General features: G+C 43.1%; 1 protein-coding gene across 3 annotated transcripts; it reads left to right on the top strand.

The window, feature by feature from the left end:
* The first annotated feature begins 246 nt into the window (after positions 1 to 246).
* Positions 247 to 16,883, top strand: gpr68 (G protein-coupled receptor 68). 3 transcript variants are annotated; one of them, XM_040199259.2, is made up of 7 exons: positions 247 to 429; positions 10,462 to 10,697; positions 11,552 to 11,701; positions 11,822 to 11,955; positions 12,088 to 12,310; positions 13,518 to 13,698; positions 14,322 to 16,883. In XM_040199259.2, exons 2-7 carry the CDS (start codon positions 10,614 to 10,616, stop codon positions 14,759 to 14,761), a joined length of 1,212 nt encoding a protein of 403 aa, XP_040055193.1. In that variant the 5' UTR covers positions 247 to 429; positions 10,462 to 10,613; the 3' UTR covers positions 14,762 to 16,883. The 3 variants fall into 3 exon arrangements, with proteins under 3 accessions (XP_040055193.1, XP_077945120.1, XP_040055194.1); XM_078088994.1 differs by having other exon boundaries at positions 290 to 429; positions 11,772 to 11,955; XM_040199260.2 differs by lacking the exon at positions 247 to 429 and adding an exon at positions 10,053 to 10,301.
* Positions 16,884 to 19,593: the final 2,710 nt, after the last annotated feature.

Here is a 19,593-nt window from a genome sequence, read left to right as displayed (position 1 = left end):
GAAAGGCCGTTTTCACAGTGGAAGTTTATTGTTATTATTATTATAACTATGTCTCCGCCCTGTAAATCTTAGCAGTATGACGTTTAAGTACAAAGTGTGACCCTGATGCTTTATTCCCCTTGTGTTTGTGAAACCAAAAGCACCGCATCATTCAGATACACGTTTTGTTGAGATGCTCGAACTGTGATTGTATCCACGGTTCATGATTTGCTGCTGAGGGTTCGTTACCATGCACGCGCATCCCCCGAAGTCACGAGCACTAAACAAAAGTGGACCGAGACATAAAGCGTGGCCTTTTCGGCGCGTTTGTGTGTAGGCAGGGCGCCTGTGCTTCAGGAAGATGGACCACGTGTGCGTGTGTGCGCGCGTGTGTGCGTGAGAGCGCGTGAGAGCTGCTCTGTGCGGCGGACCTGCAGAGCGGAGGACCCGGTAAGAAGCCTTTCTTCTCCCACGCAGGTTTTTAGGACAACCGGTTGTCCTCACAAGGGATTGTGTATTGTTTCAGTGTTTATTATTCGTTGTGTCTTTGGCTCGAGGAATCTGTAGCTGAAGAGACATCAGCGCACTCCTGTTGAATATGGGTTATTCATGTATTGTTACTATAGGTTATTAATATGGTTTGTTACTGGGTTATTGATATGGGTGGTTATTCATATGGTTTAGTAATCTGGGTTATTATGGAGCGATCGCTTGTGACAGTGAAGAGTTGAGATGCCTAATAAATGCGCTCTCCAGTGCGGAGTTATTAATAATTGATCTGATCTAATCTATCAAGTCGTGTCAGTCAGGCTGTTGGAGGAGACAAGCAGTGCTCGTGTCCCACTGAGACATTTGCCATCACTGGTCCTCATTTAGTGTGATATTCACAGCGTGGTCGTGTGTGGAATCAGAGACTGGCTCTGAAGTGATGGGATACAGCATTTCGACTACTTTCTCTCTAATCTATACAGATAATGTAAATAAGGAGATCGCGCATGCACATTAATGCAGGAGTAGCAGGAGAATTTTGATGATGAAGTTACTTTGGTGCAGTTGGACAGTAAGACCGATACTTCCTCTCTGGCGGTGTGGCTGGCAGGAGGATTCTCACGGGAGCCGTAACTGAGTGACTGATTACATTAACTAGTGAGGGGAATCAAACTGATGCTCCGTTGGAAATATAACTCAAGCATGAGAGCTGCAGTAATCCGTATTTTCCGTAATGTGTAACGTGATAGGTTGGCCTGTAGGGAACGGTATGACACGTCTGTACTGAAGCTGATCATAGATGATCCATGAGATGCGCCTGCAATTCTAGAAAAAACATTGAACCTTGAGTTAAGAAATCTTTTGCTTCAAGCTTTTTATTTACACAGAGGGAATTATTCAAGGTTAAAGGGATGTTTTTATGGTTTTACCATTCAATGAAAGATATATTCCAAATCCCTACAGTGCCACAACATCCAGCGTTATTTGATATTCTGTCTTTGGAGATTTTGTTCTGTTGGTTTGAACAACTTTGAAGTGGTTCAATTGTGTTAATAAAGGGATTTTAGTTTTCTCATGACCAGCTTGTGTGTAGTTCTCCAGTTTATACATTGCTTGATACGGTTTGCCTACAATACAAGTCAATACAGTCTTTCTACTTCCAATTTAATATGAGATGCACTTTAAATTTCCCATAACCAAACATTGACTCCCTGCCCACAAAAACAGAACCCCGGCCCAGCAGCTCTGCTAATTCACCCTCAGACTTCCGTCACATACAGGCACTTGTCAGGCTGTCTTGCACCAACTGACTAGGTCCATCATTTATAAAAACAGCCTTTGTTAAAGCAAAGAGAGAGTAAAAAAGTACAAAATGAAGAAAATTAACCTAAGAAAACAGGATATAAAGGGAAGTCCTTAACACTAACCAATAACACATAAGACAAACACTGCAAATGTAATTGATTTCCCCTCACTTTCACATCAGCAGTCACAAGGGGACTCTGCAGCCGCTCGCCTCCAAACTCACGAATAAATGTTGATTCCTTTTGACTGCGGTTCCTTTTTAATCTCCTTACAACCCGCACTTGGGTCCAGGCCCAGACATTGGGCACCAGTTGGATAGAATGCAGGGTCCCTTTGTGGACACTATGTCCATTCACCCATAGAGAGGCCATCTCAGCTCTCTGCAGACATCAGCAGGTCCTGCTGTGTTTCCAGTGACAGTGGCTTTGCATGCTGAATACAGCTCAGATGGTAGTGCTACATGCAGGGATCAAGGACTGCCAAGGGCCTGGAGGAGATTCCAAGGGGCCTTTGTCACTTACAGGGGGGCACAAGGGAATCAAATGACCCTGGTGGAGGTATCCTGGTGTCCTGCAGGGGGTTACAGGGTTCCTAAAAGGACCCTTGATGATACATCTCAAGTGGCTTGGAACTCCCCGAGGACACCGTAGACCTGCATTTGAACCACAAGAAAGCCTTTTCTCTTAGGGCCCCCTGACAGTCCCTAGTAAAATCCAAGGATACCTTGAAGACCCCCAAACTCCCCCTAGAGGCAGCTGGACTTGTGTGTGTCTGAGTGGGTTAGTACACAAGACTATTGCAGTTTCCCCTTGAGACCTCCGCCGGATGCTTAAGAGGGTCTCTGATTGCAGGTGTTGTTGTCATTGATGACGGAACTGGGTCTAGGAACCGGTCATTGTTGAGGACCAAACAAACCAGTGGTGTAGTCTACGTGATACACAGGTATACCCACTAGGAAAAGTCAAGGAACAAAAGCGTGATAATACGTAACAACAACATTGTGGCAGAACTGTCATTCATAAATTCTTGCTTACTGACGGACGCGTTCTCCTAACTAACGTATGGTCCTCCCCTCATCCCCCCGTCAGCCGGCCGGTCCCTTTCCCGCCCCTCCCTCACTCTGGGACAGGCGAGAATGATTCTCGCTGGGAGGGGAAAATGCCACTATACACACTACAAAAATATAGACTACACCACTGAATTGAACCAAGAACATCCTTGCTCGATGCTGCCTGGGATCTTGTCGAGGCCCGTAGAAGGTCGCCATATGCCAGCAGGATTCAGGGCTTCCTTCTTACTTATTGTGCTACAACAAAGAAACACTTGCAATTTGTCCACATTTAAATACTGTGACATGATTGGACAGAATAATTATATTGCGGTTATCACTAGAGTTCTGTAACTGTACGAGGTATGTCCCAGTACACTTTATGAAAGTCTTTGGGCTAACAAGGATGAAGACTGGATACCTATTACTTTTCTTCTTCCTCCTCTCACTGGTTGCGTCTTTCTCCTTCTGTCTGATGAGCGCATTGTTCCAGGGTGAGAGGGATTAGTTCTAATCACTGAAGAGTACTTAGTTATTATTCTGTGTGAGTGTTTACTGGTAGCAGGTGCTTTTTATAAAGCCCCTTTAGTTTACCCTAACGCGGTCCTGTTGTAACTGATATCTACTGTTGCTTCCATGTCTCTCAGGATACTCGACTCTCTGAACTGAAGCTGGCTGGTGTAAAGCTCATTTCTTATTTACATTCAGCTCCATAGGCTTCCATCCATTTGAGGAGAAAAGCACTGAATGCAATGATACTGAGGCATGTCTCCATCCTACTACATGAAATGCTGCTTTCTATTCAAATACTGTATGTGGGGATTCTGGAAAGCAGATGGAGCTCATGAATTATTTGTATTGACGGACACCTATTGCATTGCCTTATTAGCTTCTCTCATTGAGAGGGGTGTTCACTTACCAAGCAAGTATCAGGTTCATCTCTTATTATGTTTTGTGGGCGGTTGAATAATGTTTGACTGCACCGCTTTATTGCATTTTCAACTGGAATTGAAACGATAAGGACAGTAAGGCCCTAACTCATCACTCTCTAATTGATCATTACTTTCAATTCCTTCATTATCTATTGCACTGTCATGCCACAAAATGTTGGGAATGGCCTTACACTGGGCACCATTTTGTTGGGCACGTGTAGGGGCAAGGTGTTGGTTAATAGCTAGTTTTAAATTAAATCATTGACATCAATAGACTTATTAATAATCACAAAGATATGTCTCAAAATTAATAAATATCCGGGCTCGACCCTAAAAAGGCACAGATAACCAAACAACAAATCAAGTGTTAATGGATATTCAGTCATTAAGCGCAAGGAATTGAAGGTTTGAGTTTGTACACTTTTATTAACTTCCAACAATACTAATCTGATCAATACCATTTGAAATCAACGAAATCTATTATACGATACCCTAATATCTACTAACTAATAAATACGTGTGTGTGTGTGTGTGTGTGTGTGTGTGTGTGTGGATAAACTGTATGTATGTAGATGGCACTGTAGGGATTTGGAATATCTCTTTCATTGAATGGTAAAACCATAAAAACATCCCTTTAACCTTGAATAATTCCCTCTGTGTAAATAAAAAGCTTGAAGCAAAAGATTTCTTAACTCAAGGTTCAATGTTTTTTCTAGAATTGCAGGCGCATCTCATGGATCATCTATGATCAGCTTCAGTACAGACGTGTCATAGCGTTCCCACAGGCCAACCTATCACGTTACACATTACGGAAAATACGGATTACTGCAGCTCTCATGCTTGAGTTTTATTTCCAACGGAGCATCAGTTTGATTCCCCTCACTAGTTAATGTAATCAGTCACTCAGTTACGGCTCCCGTGAAAATCCTCCTGCCAGCCACACCGCCAGAGAGGAAGTATCGGTCTTAGGGTTAGGGTTAGGGTTAGGGTTACTTGATAGATCAGATTGTAAGATAAGGAGGGGAGCAAGCTGGACGCTAAGCTACCAACCACATGGCTGAGGTGTTGCTAGCAGGCTGTGTTTGTACACCACGTGTGTTCCTCACATAGTTAAACCTCTGTCTGTAGGTAACTATATGTGTAGAGGGACAGGTGAATTGGTAAGTAAATAGAAGTAGAAATCAAAATCAGATCTTATTCAGAACTGTGAGGCACGATAGCGGGTTCATAAACACGCGCAATCTCTCGTTAAAGAATACCGTAAACATCAAAACAAAAATAACAACACATGCTAATCTAACTTTTGCCCAGACATAGCCTAGCTGTGCATTGTTTTTGATTTGTTTAACTTGGTGTCCGCTCCGTCCTTTGTTGTGGGGATCGATTGGGGATCATGAGGACTGTTGGGTTTCTTGGTGGCACAAAAGCTGTTCCTGCTCTTGTAACACAAGTTGTATCCAATGGGGTAGAAGAAGTTTTCCTTCTTTGTGAGCTGCTTGGGCCGGAAGTGAAGACTGGGGCAGCCAGACTTCTCTGGAGCAGCTAGAAAATGGTTTGGGTTGGAAATGCCTGAATCCTTAATCCAGTCCTTGACGCCATCCGATTTGGAAAGTTGATTTGAACTCTTCTTCAACCTCTCATTGACGAAGTCGATCCGGAAAAATTGGACCCTGAAGCGAGCCCAAAAGATCGTAGCCGACCCCTCTCACCCCGGACAAAACCCGTTTGTGCCCCTTCCATCTGGCAGGAGACTGAGGTCCATCAGGACCGCCACATGAACAGTTTCTTCCCGTTGGCATCAACAGAGCCCGGTCCCCCACTGACTGACATTCCACCGGTCACTTTCTTTCATTCTGCACACGTCACTTTCACCTGTCACTTTTCACTCATCACTTTTGTCACTTCCTGTTCGCTAGTGCACTTTATTTTTTCATTTTAAAATATTTTTTAACTTTAACTTTATTCTTTTATTTTAAACTAACCCATAGCCTTATTCTACTAACCCATAGCATTAGCATTTTATTTTTCGTCTATTGTCATACTGTCTACTGTCACGCACCAACCGCCAAGTCAAATTCCTTGTATGTATGACATATTTTAGAAATTTTAAATAAACGTTCACAATGGTATTATCCTCATATTAGAAATTACACACTTTCCAATTCTTCAAAAAAACGAACTATGTTCAAAGATAAGCTGGAGATCCCCATTACAGCCGGCTCATCAGAGGTTGTGATATCTTTCGCCAAAGTTCACTTTCTATCATTTGAGTAACTGCCGGCCTTTGTATGCCTCTGTTACTTAAAGGCACCATTAATAATTTGAAAGACCCCAGGCTCGATGTCTGTGACAATCATAGCAACTTTTGTTTTTTCATTACAGATGGACTGTTGAGGCTGAATGTTACAGGGATGCCATTTGAAAGCTGTCACGCCAACGTGATGTTTTAACAGTAGATGTTAGCACCTATCTTGAGATTGGCTTTATATAAACAACGTTCACCAGAATGTGGTCTGCACCTCATTTGTTTGTAGTTCCTGGCTGAGTTTGTTGTAAATCAAACAGCCACCCGGTGAATAAATCCCAAACTGAGAGACGGATCACAGAGTGCTCACAGCAGAGGTGCAGGGAGAGGCACATTCACACCACGTTTGATTGAGCGGTCTTTTAGGGAAGTGGGTATACACACTAACATCCTGTGATATGGAAGAAATGTGTTTGTGTGTCTATACAACACATGTAACGGGATGGGGGTCAGGAGGATGATGATGATGATGATGATGCAGATTAGGGTTTTAATTGATGTGATGATGGGGGAGAGCATATTCTCTGTAGCCGTGACAGGATCCTTTTTAGTGGCTGATTTACATCTTGCTGTTGCCACGGTTACTGCTGACAGGGTCATTGATCAAAGAGCAGCCATGGCAGTCGGGCCGCTGTAGGGAAGGATGTTAAGCTGTTGTTCACACGTGCAATTTGTTGTCATGTGTACTCGCACAGCAGCTGTAGTTGTGTACGGCCAACTTACAGCATGACTTGTATTGTGTGTGTAAAATGTGATGGAACGTCAACATGCTGTACATATATACAATATTCATACATTCTACCGTGTAAATAGCAATATGAGAGACGAGCGGCCCCCACTAACCCCACAGGTGATTTAAGCACAAAGAGCCTCTTCATCCTGCGCTTTGATAGCAAACAGAAAAAACAATCCCCTCTCTCCATAAGAATTGTAGTTCACACTGCGCGTGAACTCAGTGCTGCTTTGCTCCGTTCTGCAGCAGGCCTCTCTGCTCTACGTTTTACCTCATTTCATCTCAATCCTGGTATGAAAATATGAGGCATAAAACATATTGTGGGGCTGCAAGCCGAAACTGGTGAGCCGTTGTCACACCAAATCTGGTGGCTCATATGGTCACATTCAATGTATTCAATTTATTTAAAGGAATAGAGCCTTGTACACTTATACGATATACGACTTGTTTCATGAATATTGCTCACACATTCCTAAAATGTAACAATATTTTAAAAACATGCAAAAGGCTCTTGATAAGATCAGAGCATTATTGATCCCAGGCGAAGGAAATTCAGTTGTTATAGCAGCCTAATAGTCAATGAAGCAAAGATGAAGAGTGAATGAGTGAATACAATTGTTTATAAGTGAATACAATTGCACAGCATGCAGATGTTAGCTGATGTAGTTTGTAAGATTCGGTGTGTGGGGTTGCAGCTAACGTAGTGATTGTGTTGTGTTTATAGTTTGACCGCCTTTGGAAAGTTGAGGCCTTGTGTGTAAAAACCTTAGACCTGGAGGGATGTGATCCACTCTCTTGGTCTCCGCCTGCAGCGTTCTGACTGACTTTTTACAGAGACCTGTGAACACACCGAGTCTAACTGTTCACAGGTAGTGGTTTTGAAGCAGTCCCTCTGGGTCCCTCTGGCCTCCTCAGACCATTTCCTTACAGATGTTGAGGTTGGGGTTGTTTATTCCTCATGGGTATGTACTGTAAATTGGTAGTGAATGTGACAGGGAAGCAGAAAGAAAGTGACCGAGTTCAGGAGGAGGGGCTGTTTCGGCCGAAGTAAGGGATGTACATTAACTACTGCGATGGCGCGAGACAACTCCTTCAACGCACCACGGCCCAATTCCCAATGCCCCACTGGGGCAGCAACTGGACCACAGCTGCAGGAAAAGCTCCGTTCGCTTCTTTGTGACCGGCTCAATCAGTAAAGTTAGTCCACGTGTGCAGAGCGAATACCTCTTCTGGGGAAGGAATTCAGATGTAGGATTCAAACTTATTCCATTTACCTTTCAGCCTACGTGTTCAAAACATAGGTTAGATTGACACTTGAGGAATGCACAGCATTCCTCAAGTTTAGGAAGACCGTCTGGTACGCTGCAGCCACAGCCAAGCTGTGCGTGTCATCCGCTCTGCAGAGAGGGTGATCGGCTGCAATCTGCTGTCCCTGCAGGACTTGTTCGCTTCCAGGACCCTGAACAGCGAGCTAAAAAGATCGTAGCCGACCCCTCCCACCCCGGGCAAAACCTGTTTGTGCCCCTTTCATCTGGCAGGAGGCTGAGGTCCACCAGGACTAAGACTTCCCGCCACACGAACAGTTTCTTCCCGTCAGCAGTCTGGCTCATCAACAGAGCCCGGTCCCCCACTGACTGACATTTCACCAGTCGCTCCCCTTCATACTGCACACGTCACTTTCACTTGTCACTTTTCACTCGTCACTTTTGTCACTTCCTGTTCGCTAGTGCACTGGTGACTTAAACTAACCCATAGCCTTATTCTACTAACCCATAGCATTAGCATTTTATTTTATTTTATTACTCGTGCACTGTTGTCTTGTTGTCTATTGTCATACTGTCTACTGTCACACACCAGCCGCCAAGTCAAAGTCCTTGTATCTATGACATATTTTGCCAATAAATGTTTCCTGATTCCTGATTCCTGAAGACAGGCAAGAAGCATCCAGAGGGAAAGAAAGAGAGAGAACCGGGGCATTGTTTGTTGTGTTCACGTTGCTTTGAATGGTTTCATAGTGTGTTATTATGGAGCCATTCTAAAGAGGCAAAGAAAAGCATCGGTTAGCGTCCGCTGACCTTGTGCGGCTGCAGAGAGGAAACAATGCTCAATTTAGATGCTAATCATATGCTCACTTTTTTTACGGAACCCAGAAAAGTACAATTTTAAACGTCTGGTGTGTGAGATGGAGCACAGAGATGAGTGAAGGACCAGAGACACACTTAGAACTTGAACATGCATTTGGTGCATAGCTTGAATTCAAAATGACAGGACGACTTAAAGGAGACGTATCTCTGCATTTTCAGCTTCAGCTTCTGCTAAAACATGTTTCCATGCATGTAGAGGCTCCTGAAGCTGCCCTCCTTCACAAAGGGATGTTCCTCCTCCATCAGAGGGTACTCCCACTCCCACACACATTTGCAATATCTATCTATCAGATACGTATGTGTGGTAAATGCTAAATGTACTGTACTCGTGCATCCACTTAAAGCTCTTCAACACTACATTTCATCATTTGCCCATTCATTCACTGATGATAGGAGCGCCCATACACAGCGCCACCTGTCTATTAGTAACCAACATTCACACCACACACACACACACACACACACACACACACACACACACACACACACATAGCGTAGTCACAGACACAATCAGCCTCCTGTCAGCTGAAGAATGTATCGAGGGTTAGAGGACTTATGTCTCAACAGGATTGGGAAATACTTGTCCATGAATTCATCTTAACAGTTTGTGCACAGGACGTCAGAGAAACGCTCAGTTCTACTACTCTAGACATCTGGAACCAGCTCCCAGTAAGATGCAGGTCTGATGAGACTGATGAGGCTTCAAATTAAGAGAGAAGACCTTTCTCTTTTCTCCGTATTTTAATGTCCTTTTCTTTTGCCTGGTTTTATGTGCAGCACTCTGAATTGCCTTAATGTTTAAATGTGCTATGCAAATAAACCTGCCCTGACACAATGACTAGCAAACTAAAAGGACAGCACTTGTATTAACAGGATGCAGTGATGTTGCAAACAGGAAGGTCTTTCTTCATTTCACAGCTCGTTTTTTGTGGCTGTGCCGGAGCGACACTTTAAACTTCCCGTTTGAGTAATAATAATCTGCAGTAGTTTAGCAGCTTCACCCCTGATATGATCTCAGTAGTGGATCCCCATTGGATGCTTTATTGACCGATTTGGCTATATTTGGTTGGCTAATAAAATAATATATTTTTTGGGGGGGGCTGGGGGCGGATGTTTTCATTGGCAAAAACATCTTCATGTCAGTAGGATTAAGACAGACATTCAGTAGAAACTGCTGCACAAGCAATGACAGAATATATGACCAACAAGAGCAAATGTCTTATTACCAACTACACACTTTCCTATTCAACCTACCATTTGGTCACACAGATTCTTACTGTTTAACTCTTTACTGTCCCCATATGTTTGAGTGGTTTCGGGATGATGGCGGCGGACCCAAAGCGTGGATGTGTCAGCTTCCGGCTCTGTGAGGACCTTTAGCTCTGATGAAGATTTTACTTTATTGTTTCTTGCTCCTCTGAGTTTGTATCCCTATGGTTGAATGCACTTCTTGTAAGTCGCTTTGGATAAAAGCAGTTAAATGACATGTAATGTAATGTGATAAAAGATTCTTCTGTGTTCCACAGTGGCCAGATGAAACTGGATTACCCAATCAGAGAAGACAAATACTCAGACTGATGAGACAAGTGCTCCAACCAACATGAAGATTTGTGTGTTTGTGTGTGTATCATAGTTATGTTAAAGGTGGATTAGTGTGAGTGTGAGCGGGTGTGATATCATGTCTGAGGACATCATGAACTGCACCATCGGGCATGAGATCCACCAGTACCTCTTTTCCTGTGTGTACATACTTGTACTATTGGTAAGTTTGTGTACTTCTTCATTACCTGCATGAAACTGTTTAGGTGTCAGTTTTTTTCATAAAGTGCATGAGTAGTTAGGAACTTCTTTTTTTAAATTAAGGTCAAGGTCAATGTAAGACAGGAAGCTGCCACGTCTCACGCTCCGGTAACCCAGGTCCTCCTTGAAATCACAACATTCTAGCATTGACGCACAAGCTCAGTTAAAGTGTGCAAATTGCAGCCGTTTAATGTTTTATTGTGTTATCACTGTAATGGAGACGTGTCCGAGGTGCACCCTTCTGCGTCCTGTAGACTACTGTGGGATTTGGGCCTCAAAGCGTTGTTTTGCTATTTGTTATTGAGCAGCTGGTTGCATCTTCAAATGATTAATATCAGCACTAATGTTTTTATCATGATGGTATATTGGTTGACTCACTTTGGAGATACAATAAACAAATAATATAATTCAATAATAAACATGAGCTTTGCGTTATATTTTACATTAAAGGTTTTCTTTGTGTAACTGAATCACGGAGCACAGTACTTTGCCCACACATGGGTTTCTCTCTGTATGCTGGCTGTACACGGCAAACCTCAGAAAAGAACACGCAAGGAAAGACGGTGATGGATGTAGTGGGGTTGTGTTGGGTTGGCACTACTGAATTCTACTCTCATGCAGAAGACGGAAGTCACAGACTTGTAACGTATCGAAACCAAAATCACAATCTTGGTCATAACGATAACTTAATGCCTTAAACTAAAGCACTTCCTAACTGTTACGTTTCCTAACCAGAGCCATTAAACATTCCTCATGTGCAAATGTTTTAGAAGGAGTGCATGTAGGCATGGACTTAAAAACGACTGTTGATTGCAGGTGGGCGTTCCTTCCAACCTGTACTCTCTGTACCACGCTGCCCTGCAGCTCAAGCAGAACAACGAGCTGGGAGTTTATTTGATGAACCTCACCGTGGCTGATCTGTTGTACCTAGCGTCCCTACCACTATGGCTACAGTATTTCTTTCAGGTAAGGTACCACCACTCGACTACCAAAATGGGACACGCTTTTAAGAATTAAAACTGAGTGCATTCAGTAGCTTTCTCTGCGGTGTCCCCTACCTGTGTGTGTGTGTATGTGCTGGTTCAGGGTGACGACTGGAGCCACAGAGAGTGGTTGTGTCAGCTCTGCGGCTTCCTGCTCTACGAGAACATCTACATCAGCATTGGTTTCCTGTGCTGCATCAGCCTGGATCGCTACTTGGCTGTGGTGCACCCTTTAAGGTCAGTTTTGATTGTGAATTACCAAAAGCAGAACACAGCCACTGTTACCTTAATCTCCTTCACCTTTTCATATTATTAAGGGTTGTAATATAAGAGCCCATTTGACCCTCACTACCTGTGTCCTGTCTCCAGGTTCACCTCTCTGCGCTCTATGAGAGCAGCGTGGCTCGTTAGCCTCGTTGTATGGCTGAAGGAGATTGCCGTCGGGGTGGTTTTCTTCCATCATAAAGAACTGAGCAAAGACCACAAGAACCAATCAGTGTGCTTCGAGCACTATCCCATGCAGCCGTGGGAGTATCCTGTCAACTATTACCGCTTCACTGTTGGCTTCATGTTCCCGCTGGCTATTCTATCGGTATGATAGCTGTTTATACATTTTTTTCAAATAATTTATATTATGACCTTTTGTGACCGAAGACACCCACACAAGTTTCCACTTACAGCAGGTTTCCTAATTCGACCGTGTGTCAGGATGTGCAGATCACAGCTGGGTCAGTGGCCCTGCGCTTCCACCTGTGACTAGGTACCACGGCATCAGTTTGGAACGTGTCCATCCCTACCTGTTACACGCATGGTGTCTGTTCAAAATAAACATTTGGTTGTAAAACTGGTTTAGGAAAAAACTTTGGGTTTGGATTAAAATAAGTATCTTCTTTAAGTAATTGATTGACAAGTAATTACTAAAGCACGGCCACAAACTGTGGCATCCCGGCTGAAGGATTACACTTTGGTTTGATCCGTCCAACCTCCCCCAGACATCTGCCGCATGCTCTTTATACTATACTTATACTAGTCGCTCTAGTTATGAAGTGGAGGGGTTCACGTTGGAACGGTTGAAAGCTCATTCCATCTCATACAGACCCTGGAAGGGTGAACAGGTCAAGTGAAGGCCACTGCTGGGATGACGTACCCGGTTTTCAATCTCATGAGCTAATAAGAGGTTTGTGAGATCATTTAACAGCCAGCCTAGCAACAGTCCAAAAGGGCATCTGTGTGGGTGGGTTTTGATATCCAGTGAAACACCATAATTCAGTGATGATCTCACCCACTGACAGTTGTGCTGTAAGATAATGGAAGCTGACATAGCCCCGAAAGTGGATACCAGGACTGTGTCTCCAAACACAACTGGTGTGTTTGAGTGGACCATGATGCCACTGTGCTCCGTCCAAGTTCAACTCTTATCTAGTTCGGCTGCTGTTAACATATATTTTAGAAAGTATCAATATTTTTAGATTTTCTTTTTAAAAGTAAAAAACAGATTCTCGTTCTCACACCCGTTTTCAGTGGGTCGTGATGTAAGGAGACAAACAGGTTGGTAGAAATTTGACAACGGTTTTGGGACAAAGTGTTGGTCTGCTGCACATTTACAGGTACTTCTTCAGAAAAGTGGTACAACCAAAGCTGGAGGTCTCCATGTCTGTCATTTTTGACAGACAAACTGCCAGACTGTGATCAGATTTTTCAGAGAGGATGAAGAAAAGTGTTGTCAGTGAAAATATGTTGTGAAGTCATTTACGTTGTCATGATCTAAATGCTTCCGATGTGTGTTTGTTTCTGTCCAGATCAGCTACCTGTGTGTTCTCCGTGCCGTGGGTCGCAGCGCTGGGACTCTACCGGACCAGAAGATGAGGATCAAGCAGTTGGTCAGCAGCACCATCCTCATCTTCCTTGTGTGCTTCTCCCCCTACCATGTCTTCCTGTTAGTGCGCACCGTGCTGGAGAGAGACTGCAACTTCATCACAGGTACACGATGTTCTCGGTGACTAAAAGGCCTTTGAACATCGGGGGTGTTTTTCATATCAGAGATTAATTGAAGTATAGAAAAATACGTAGAAATCTTGCTATATCCAAAGGGTTGATTTTTTCTGAGCTTTAGCTCCACAAACAAAGGCAACAACCAATCATGCTTTGCAATGTACAATTTGTGTTACACCAACACAGATATCTCCATAGTCTGTACCAAGAAGGCAAACTTCAGTACTCCTTTCATTGACAGGTAGCGCCAGGTCCACTGCTTCCATTGTCACCTTTCAATAAATCAGCTTTCGGCAGTAATGTACTGGGACCCAAATCCATTCACAAAGTATTGCCTTTGCCATTTCACAGTGAAGGACTAAACAGTAACTTCTGACTTCTTGAAAAATAAAGACTCTATGACCACAGGCTGTTCAGTTTGTAATGGAGTCTTTGAGAACTTCCGCTCCTGCTCATAGCTTCAGTGTTACAACACAAGCAGTTTGCATCACTGCCTGTATGAATAGTTTGGATGAGGATATTCGCAGTTCAGTATATAACATTTTCATGTTGTTTATTCATCGGTGGATGAAAACTTTTTGTCTTTACCATGTGACCTGGTTGTGTTACAGGAATATTTAACTACTACCACGTGTCGTTGTTGCTGACCACCCTGAACTGCGTGGCCGACCCCGCTCTCTACTGTTTCGTAAGCGAAAGTGCGCGCCGTGGCCTCTACAGAGTCATAGCCAGACCTATTGCAAGAATACTTTGCTGCCGTTGTCGCCGTGGCAACGGCATCCCTGCTAACCCAGTCACCGATTCCCAGGAGGTCGCCACTGACGAAAACAACGGACATCCCACCGTGATGATGCTCACACACACCAGCGGTCTCAACAACCTCCAAACAGACGATCTCGGCAAAAACCCAATTTTCATCACACAGACTCAGGGAAAAACGATCATACCCCTTAATGAACAGATTAATGGAAACTCTGACACATGTGCCGACGGGAATGGAAAGCCCAGCTGTGCAATAGGCATGGAAGAGCAGTCGAGACACAAAGAGTGACTGAAGAGACTGATGGCCAGCCAGACCAATCCAGTGAGCCCTCAGAGACCACGCTGGAAGAGGCCTGCTGCCCACTCAGCTGTGTTTACATCATCACAATACTCCATCAGCATCATCACTATGATCACTACCTAATGCCAGTGACGGAATATATTTCACTGAGGTCTGATACTGCAGGGTTGGTCTATGATGACGTCTGTAAATGCCCAGATGACATTTCTCTGGTTTGTAGACATGGGAGCAAAATGTAGACGCAGCTTGGACAGAAGGTCCTAAAGCATCCAGAGGTCACAGTTTATTGGCCTTCGATCAGTTGGCCATTTTTAGGTTAAAACAATAGCACTATGCGAACCACTCTCTAACGAGGCCCCCTTCCTGAATGGGGATTGGTAAGTAACGGTTTACTTAGTGAATCCTGAACTAAAGTTGTATTGTATAAAATAAGTGAGTATTAACAACAGTGTTGTTGACCTGTAAAAAAAAGATGTTGACATTAAATCGTCCCTGTGAGATGAAGCAACAGCACACGTTTAGTATGAGGACAAACACGATAACTGAACATGAGGGTTCCTGACGCCACACCACAGCTGCATTAAGACCACATCCTGTACATGCCAACTCTTCATTAGTCATACAGGGGTTTGGCAATACTTACTCTGCAGCTATACAATTCCTGTCATAATAAATGTATGGATTACTTTGTTTTGCTGTCTTGTCTGATGATGATAAAAAAAAAATAGTTTGAAAGGAAACTCAAGGTAGGGATTGAAGTTAAGTTGTCCATTCATATATATAGTATTGTGCTCAGCATATTGTAACTTCTGCGGAAATTGTTATGTTCAAAAATGAAGAAACGCCGGACATCGCAGATCAAAAGGTTAAAATCAAATGTATTTAATAAAAGAGATGGTGTTGTGGTAAAAAGAACATCTCAGCTGAGGAGCCGCTGGTCTCAGCAGCCAACAGGCCCCAGGTGATGCCTTTTGACCATCCCTAGTGCCTGTCTGTTGTCTCCACCAGCGAACTCGAGAACAATGGTTCCTACAGGTATTTATAACAATGCTTAAAGGTGTGAAAGTTAGTGTCCACACCTCTGGGAGCGGTCTTCTGGTGAGTTCAATGTAACTCGGATTTCAAATGGCCCATAGTCAATATCAGTTGTTGTGCAAGTATTACATGCATGCATTCCAGTTGATTACATTACATCAAATACAATCATAACTACATTGGTATTATTCTATTACAGTTGCAGAATTACAGTGGTTTTACAATATTGTCATTACTTTATTGATTACACAGTTTCAGAATCATGGCTGTATTCTGGTGTACACAATATGCATTTTTATTAATTTTATGAACTGGGTCGTCAATTTATTTCTAATATCCTACAACTTCGGCATAGTAACATTTGAATTGGAAGTCATTAACTTTAAAGAAACAGTGTAATGGCAAATATGATTGAGATATAATTGAGAAATAAGGGATAATGGTGACGGCTGTAACGTGTAACATGCAACGTGTGGCAGCAGCATTAAGTCAGCTAACTGATCCCTAATGTCTGTCACACTGCCGTGCTAATGTTATGAGCTACCTAACATTAGCCACCAAATGCTAGTTGTCATATCTACCAATGCTGGTAGAAGCTTGATGTTAAAAGGGCTCATGAATTGAACTTATTTGTAACAGGATGTGTTATTTATTTTGTCAGTGGCTCTGTTTTGTTTTAAACGGTAATCTCTAAATGTCATAAATGTGCTCCCCTTTCTGCTTGTTTCAAAACCTTCACTCCAAATTTCTCCTCAACTTTAAGGTTTGTAATACCGTGCATTTGTTTGTTTTTTCAGAAGTACTGATATTTATTATCAAATGTATTTAGAAAAAGGCCGGCCATTTTAGGAGTTTACACTCAAGCGATTGGCTTTGGATGGCGTTGCATTTCCACGTAGGGGTCAGTGAATGCAGCATGCGACAGGCTATAAAGGGGTCTGTTTGTTGGTTCCCGTCAGCATGCATCCGTGTTTAGAGAAGAAACAACATATAGTGCGTGCTATTTGCACTTCTATGCATGCATATACACATAATTGTTGTCAAAATTTAAAAAATATTAAATTAACTGACTTTATGGTGCAATGTTGATTTATTACAGAATATCTAACATTATGGTGAAAGTCATTTGTTATGAAACTATTGACATGATGGTCAAAGAAGCTTGTCAATGACAATTGTTCAAATTGCTTATTTCAGTGACGAATACAAAGAATATTTTCATACGTCTTTGAAACTGTAAAGAAAGAGCTTGGGCGCTCAGTGGGCGCTCAGACACATGCAGCAGCAGCGCTGTGTGTGTCTGTGTGTGTAACACCAGGGTCTCTGCGTCTGTGTGGTTCCAGTCTGACCTCAAACTTCCCCCTGTGATAATGGTGGTGTAGAAAGCAGAGCTCCTTACACATGCAGAATGTGATCCAGTTGAAGCTGCAAAAGCTGCAGCACCAAACAGCAGACAGACTTAGAACGTAGCTTGTGAACATGAGCAATTAGCAACTGGCAAACTAGCACAATATCTTTTCTCAGGGACGGTGGAGACCAAACAGGAGCTAAGAGGAGTGACATTCATTAAGTGAGCACTCTGCTCTGTGTCTACTGCTAATCTTTAACCAAATCGAAACAATGTTGATAACGCGTCAACATTGTAGACATCTAAAAGTATAATCTTCACAAGTACTTTATGCAACCCCCTTTAAAACATGAAAAACTGTAAGCATATTAGACTATGCACCAGGTACTTTTTCCCATTAAGGAAATGCAGAAGCATCTTAAAGACAAACAATACATTTAGACATGTTACAAATCTTACGCTTGCGGACGTGCTTTTCCTTTCTGTACAATACTTGAGTGCAGTTGCTGTAAATTGTAGCAATGCAATGGTGGGCTGGATTGGACTTATTAGTGCTTATTGGTTTTAGAAGATCAAAAATCAAAATGAGTTTGTGTGTCATTGTATTTGTTTTTGTAGCAGAATCCTTCCTCTGGAGGCACTTCTGATGTTTTTGTGTGTATGTGTGTCTCCTCAAAGTGGTGTTAATACTCCAGACCAAAAAGTAGAAAATGGACCAGTGTGTTTGCATGTGTGTGTGTATGTGTTTGCATGTGTGCATGTGTTTGCGTGTGTGTGTGTCAGTGTGGGAGCGAGGCAGAATATGCAAATTGATTGTGTGTATTAATCTTGGCACTGTCGACAGCTGCTGGCTGCTGCTGCCGTCCGACAGGAAGTTGCATCAAAGTGGGGTCATAGGTCACAGTTGAGACGAAATGACAAGAACAGACAAAACAGAAGCAGAGAGAAGAAATGTGTTAAAATTGGCCCTCAAACATTTCCTAGATTTACTTCTTCAATACTCAGTTCAAGACATGTCAAAACCCTATTTATTTCAATAAGAACGCTGCACGCCTGTGAAAGTGGCAGTTGGGATACTTCAATGGACACACAGACCCGAAACTTCTCTAAACAATCACCTCGGGGGGGAAAACACAGTGATATGACCAGCGGTAAATATTTTTGTAACTGTACTTCTAGTAAGTGTGAGCCTTCTAACTACTGTGTTGTTGAGCAATTTCCAATAATACACAAAGTCAAGTCTTCAGTATTCTAGTTTTTATATAAATGGGCGGGCTGATCAAGTGATGGCGGCGAGCAAAGAGGCTCGAACGCTACCCCTCTTTTGAACAGTTCTGGGGACATCAAGGGGGATTTTGTTGTCGAGCTCAGGTCGGTACCAATTTAAGATCAAGCCGTTGCTCTCAAAACGCCCCAACCGTCTTTCAGTTGCTGATTGAGTTGGCAATCAGACGGCTCAGAAGAAGGAGCAGTTTCATACCTACCCGTATTGACAAAATCATTTAGTCACAAAATACCTCAACAACTCTTGCAGGCATTCATGCAGTATTCTACAAACTCAAGCAAGCCAAGCTTACAGTGAGCAATAGTCACTGAAAGCTGGGAAACTGGCTCAGGGGAAAGAACGGTCAGCCTTCAATCAGAGGATCGGCCGTTTGATCCTCGGCGCTGCTAATCCCCATGCTGGTGTGTTCCCGGATGATGAATGATGGGTTAGGGTTAAATGTTACTTGTTGAAGATGTGTTGAAGTGGTCAGAAGACTAGAAAAGAGGAAAAGTGCAGTTCATTTACCACTTAGTTCTTCCCCCATATCCCTCGGGTTAATTGAGCACATGTTGCCTGGTGCTGAGGGTCACCTTCTGCCTCCCAACCCGTAACTGTTCTTAAGAAAGGCCAGTGGTACAACGGGTTTGTTAACAATACATCTCAAGTAGCAGAATCCATCAACCTCCCAAAGAGGAAAAATGCAAAGTTCAGGTGGATCAGGTTAATAAGATTGATAGTCTTTATTCTGACGGCTTCCTGGCATTAATGTATACTCCAATTGTCAATCATTATTTAATATTATATTTAAGAAAGGAGCATAGCTAATTAGCATTCCTACGTCAGCAACTCCTGTTTGAAACAGTAATAACACTTGGTGGACTGGGCACTACCATACATGGCACAATGACAGATTGTCTGCTTGTCTCATAGCAGCGCCTCAGAGTAAGCTTCACGTAAAGTCTCCGGACTGTGGTCGACAGACTTAATTGCGGACCCTGTCCCTCCAGCCATACCAGTGGTCTGCAAAATTCACCAAAAGGAGTAAACTCAGCATGAAGCCAAACACACGATCATTTAAAGATCCAATCTTTTGAAACACACTTGTGTCAGTCATCCGTGGCTACGCTTTTTCCACAGGATTTTACTAGAGAAGAGAAACATGCCATTTTG

Source organism: Gasterosteus aculeatus, chromosome 15, assembly GCF_964276395.1.
Source record: "Gasterosteus aculeatus chromosome 15, fGasAcu3.hap1.1, whole genome shotgun sequence".
Taxonomy (NCBI): domain Eukaryota; kingdom Metazoa; phylum Chordata; class Actinopteri; order Perciformes; family Gasterosteidae; genus Gasterosteus; species Gasterosteus aculeatus.
Note: the sequence above shows the minus strand (reverse complement) of the source record. Positions and strands in the feature narration are given on the sequence as shown.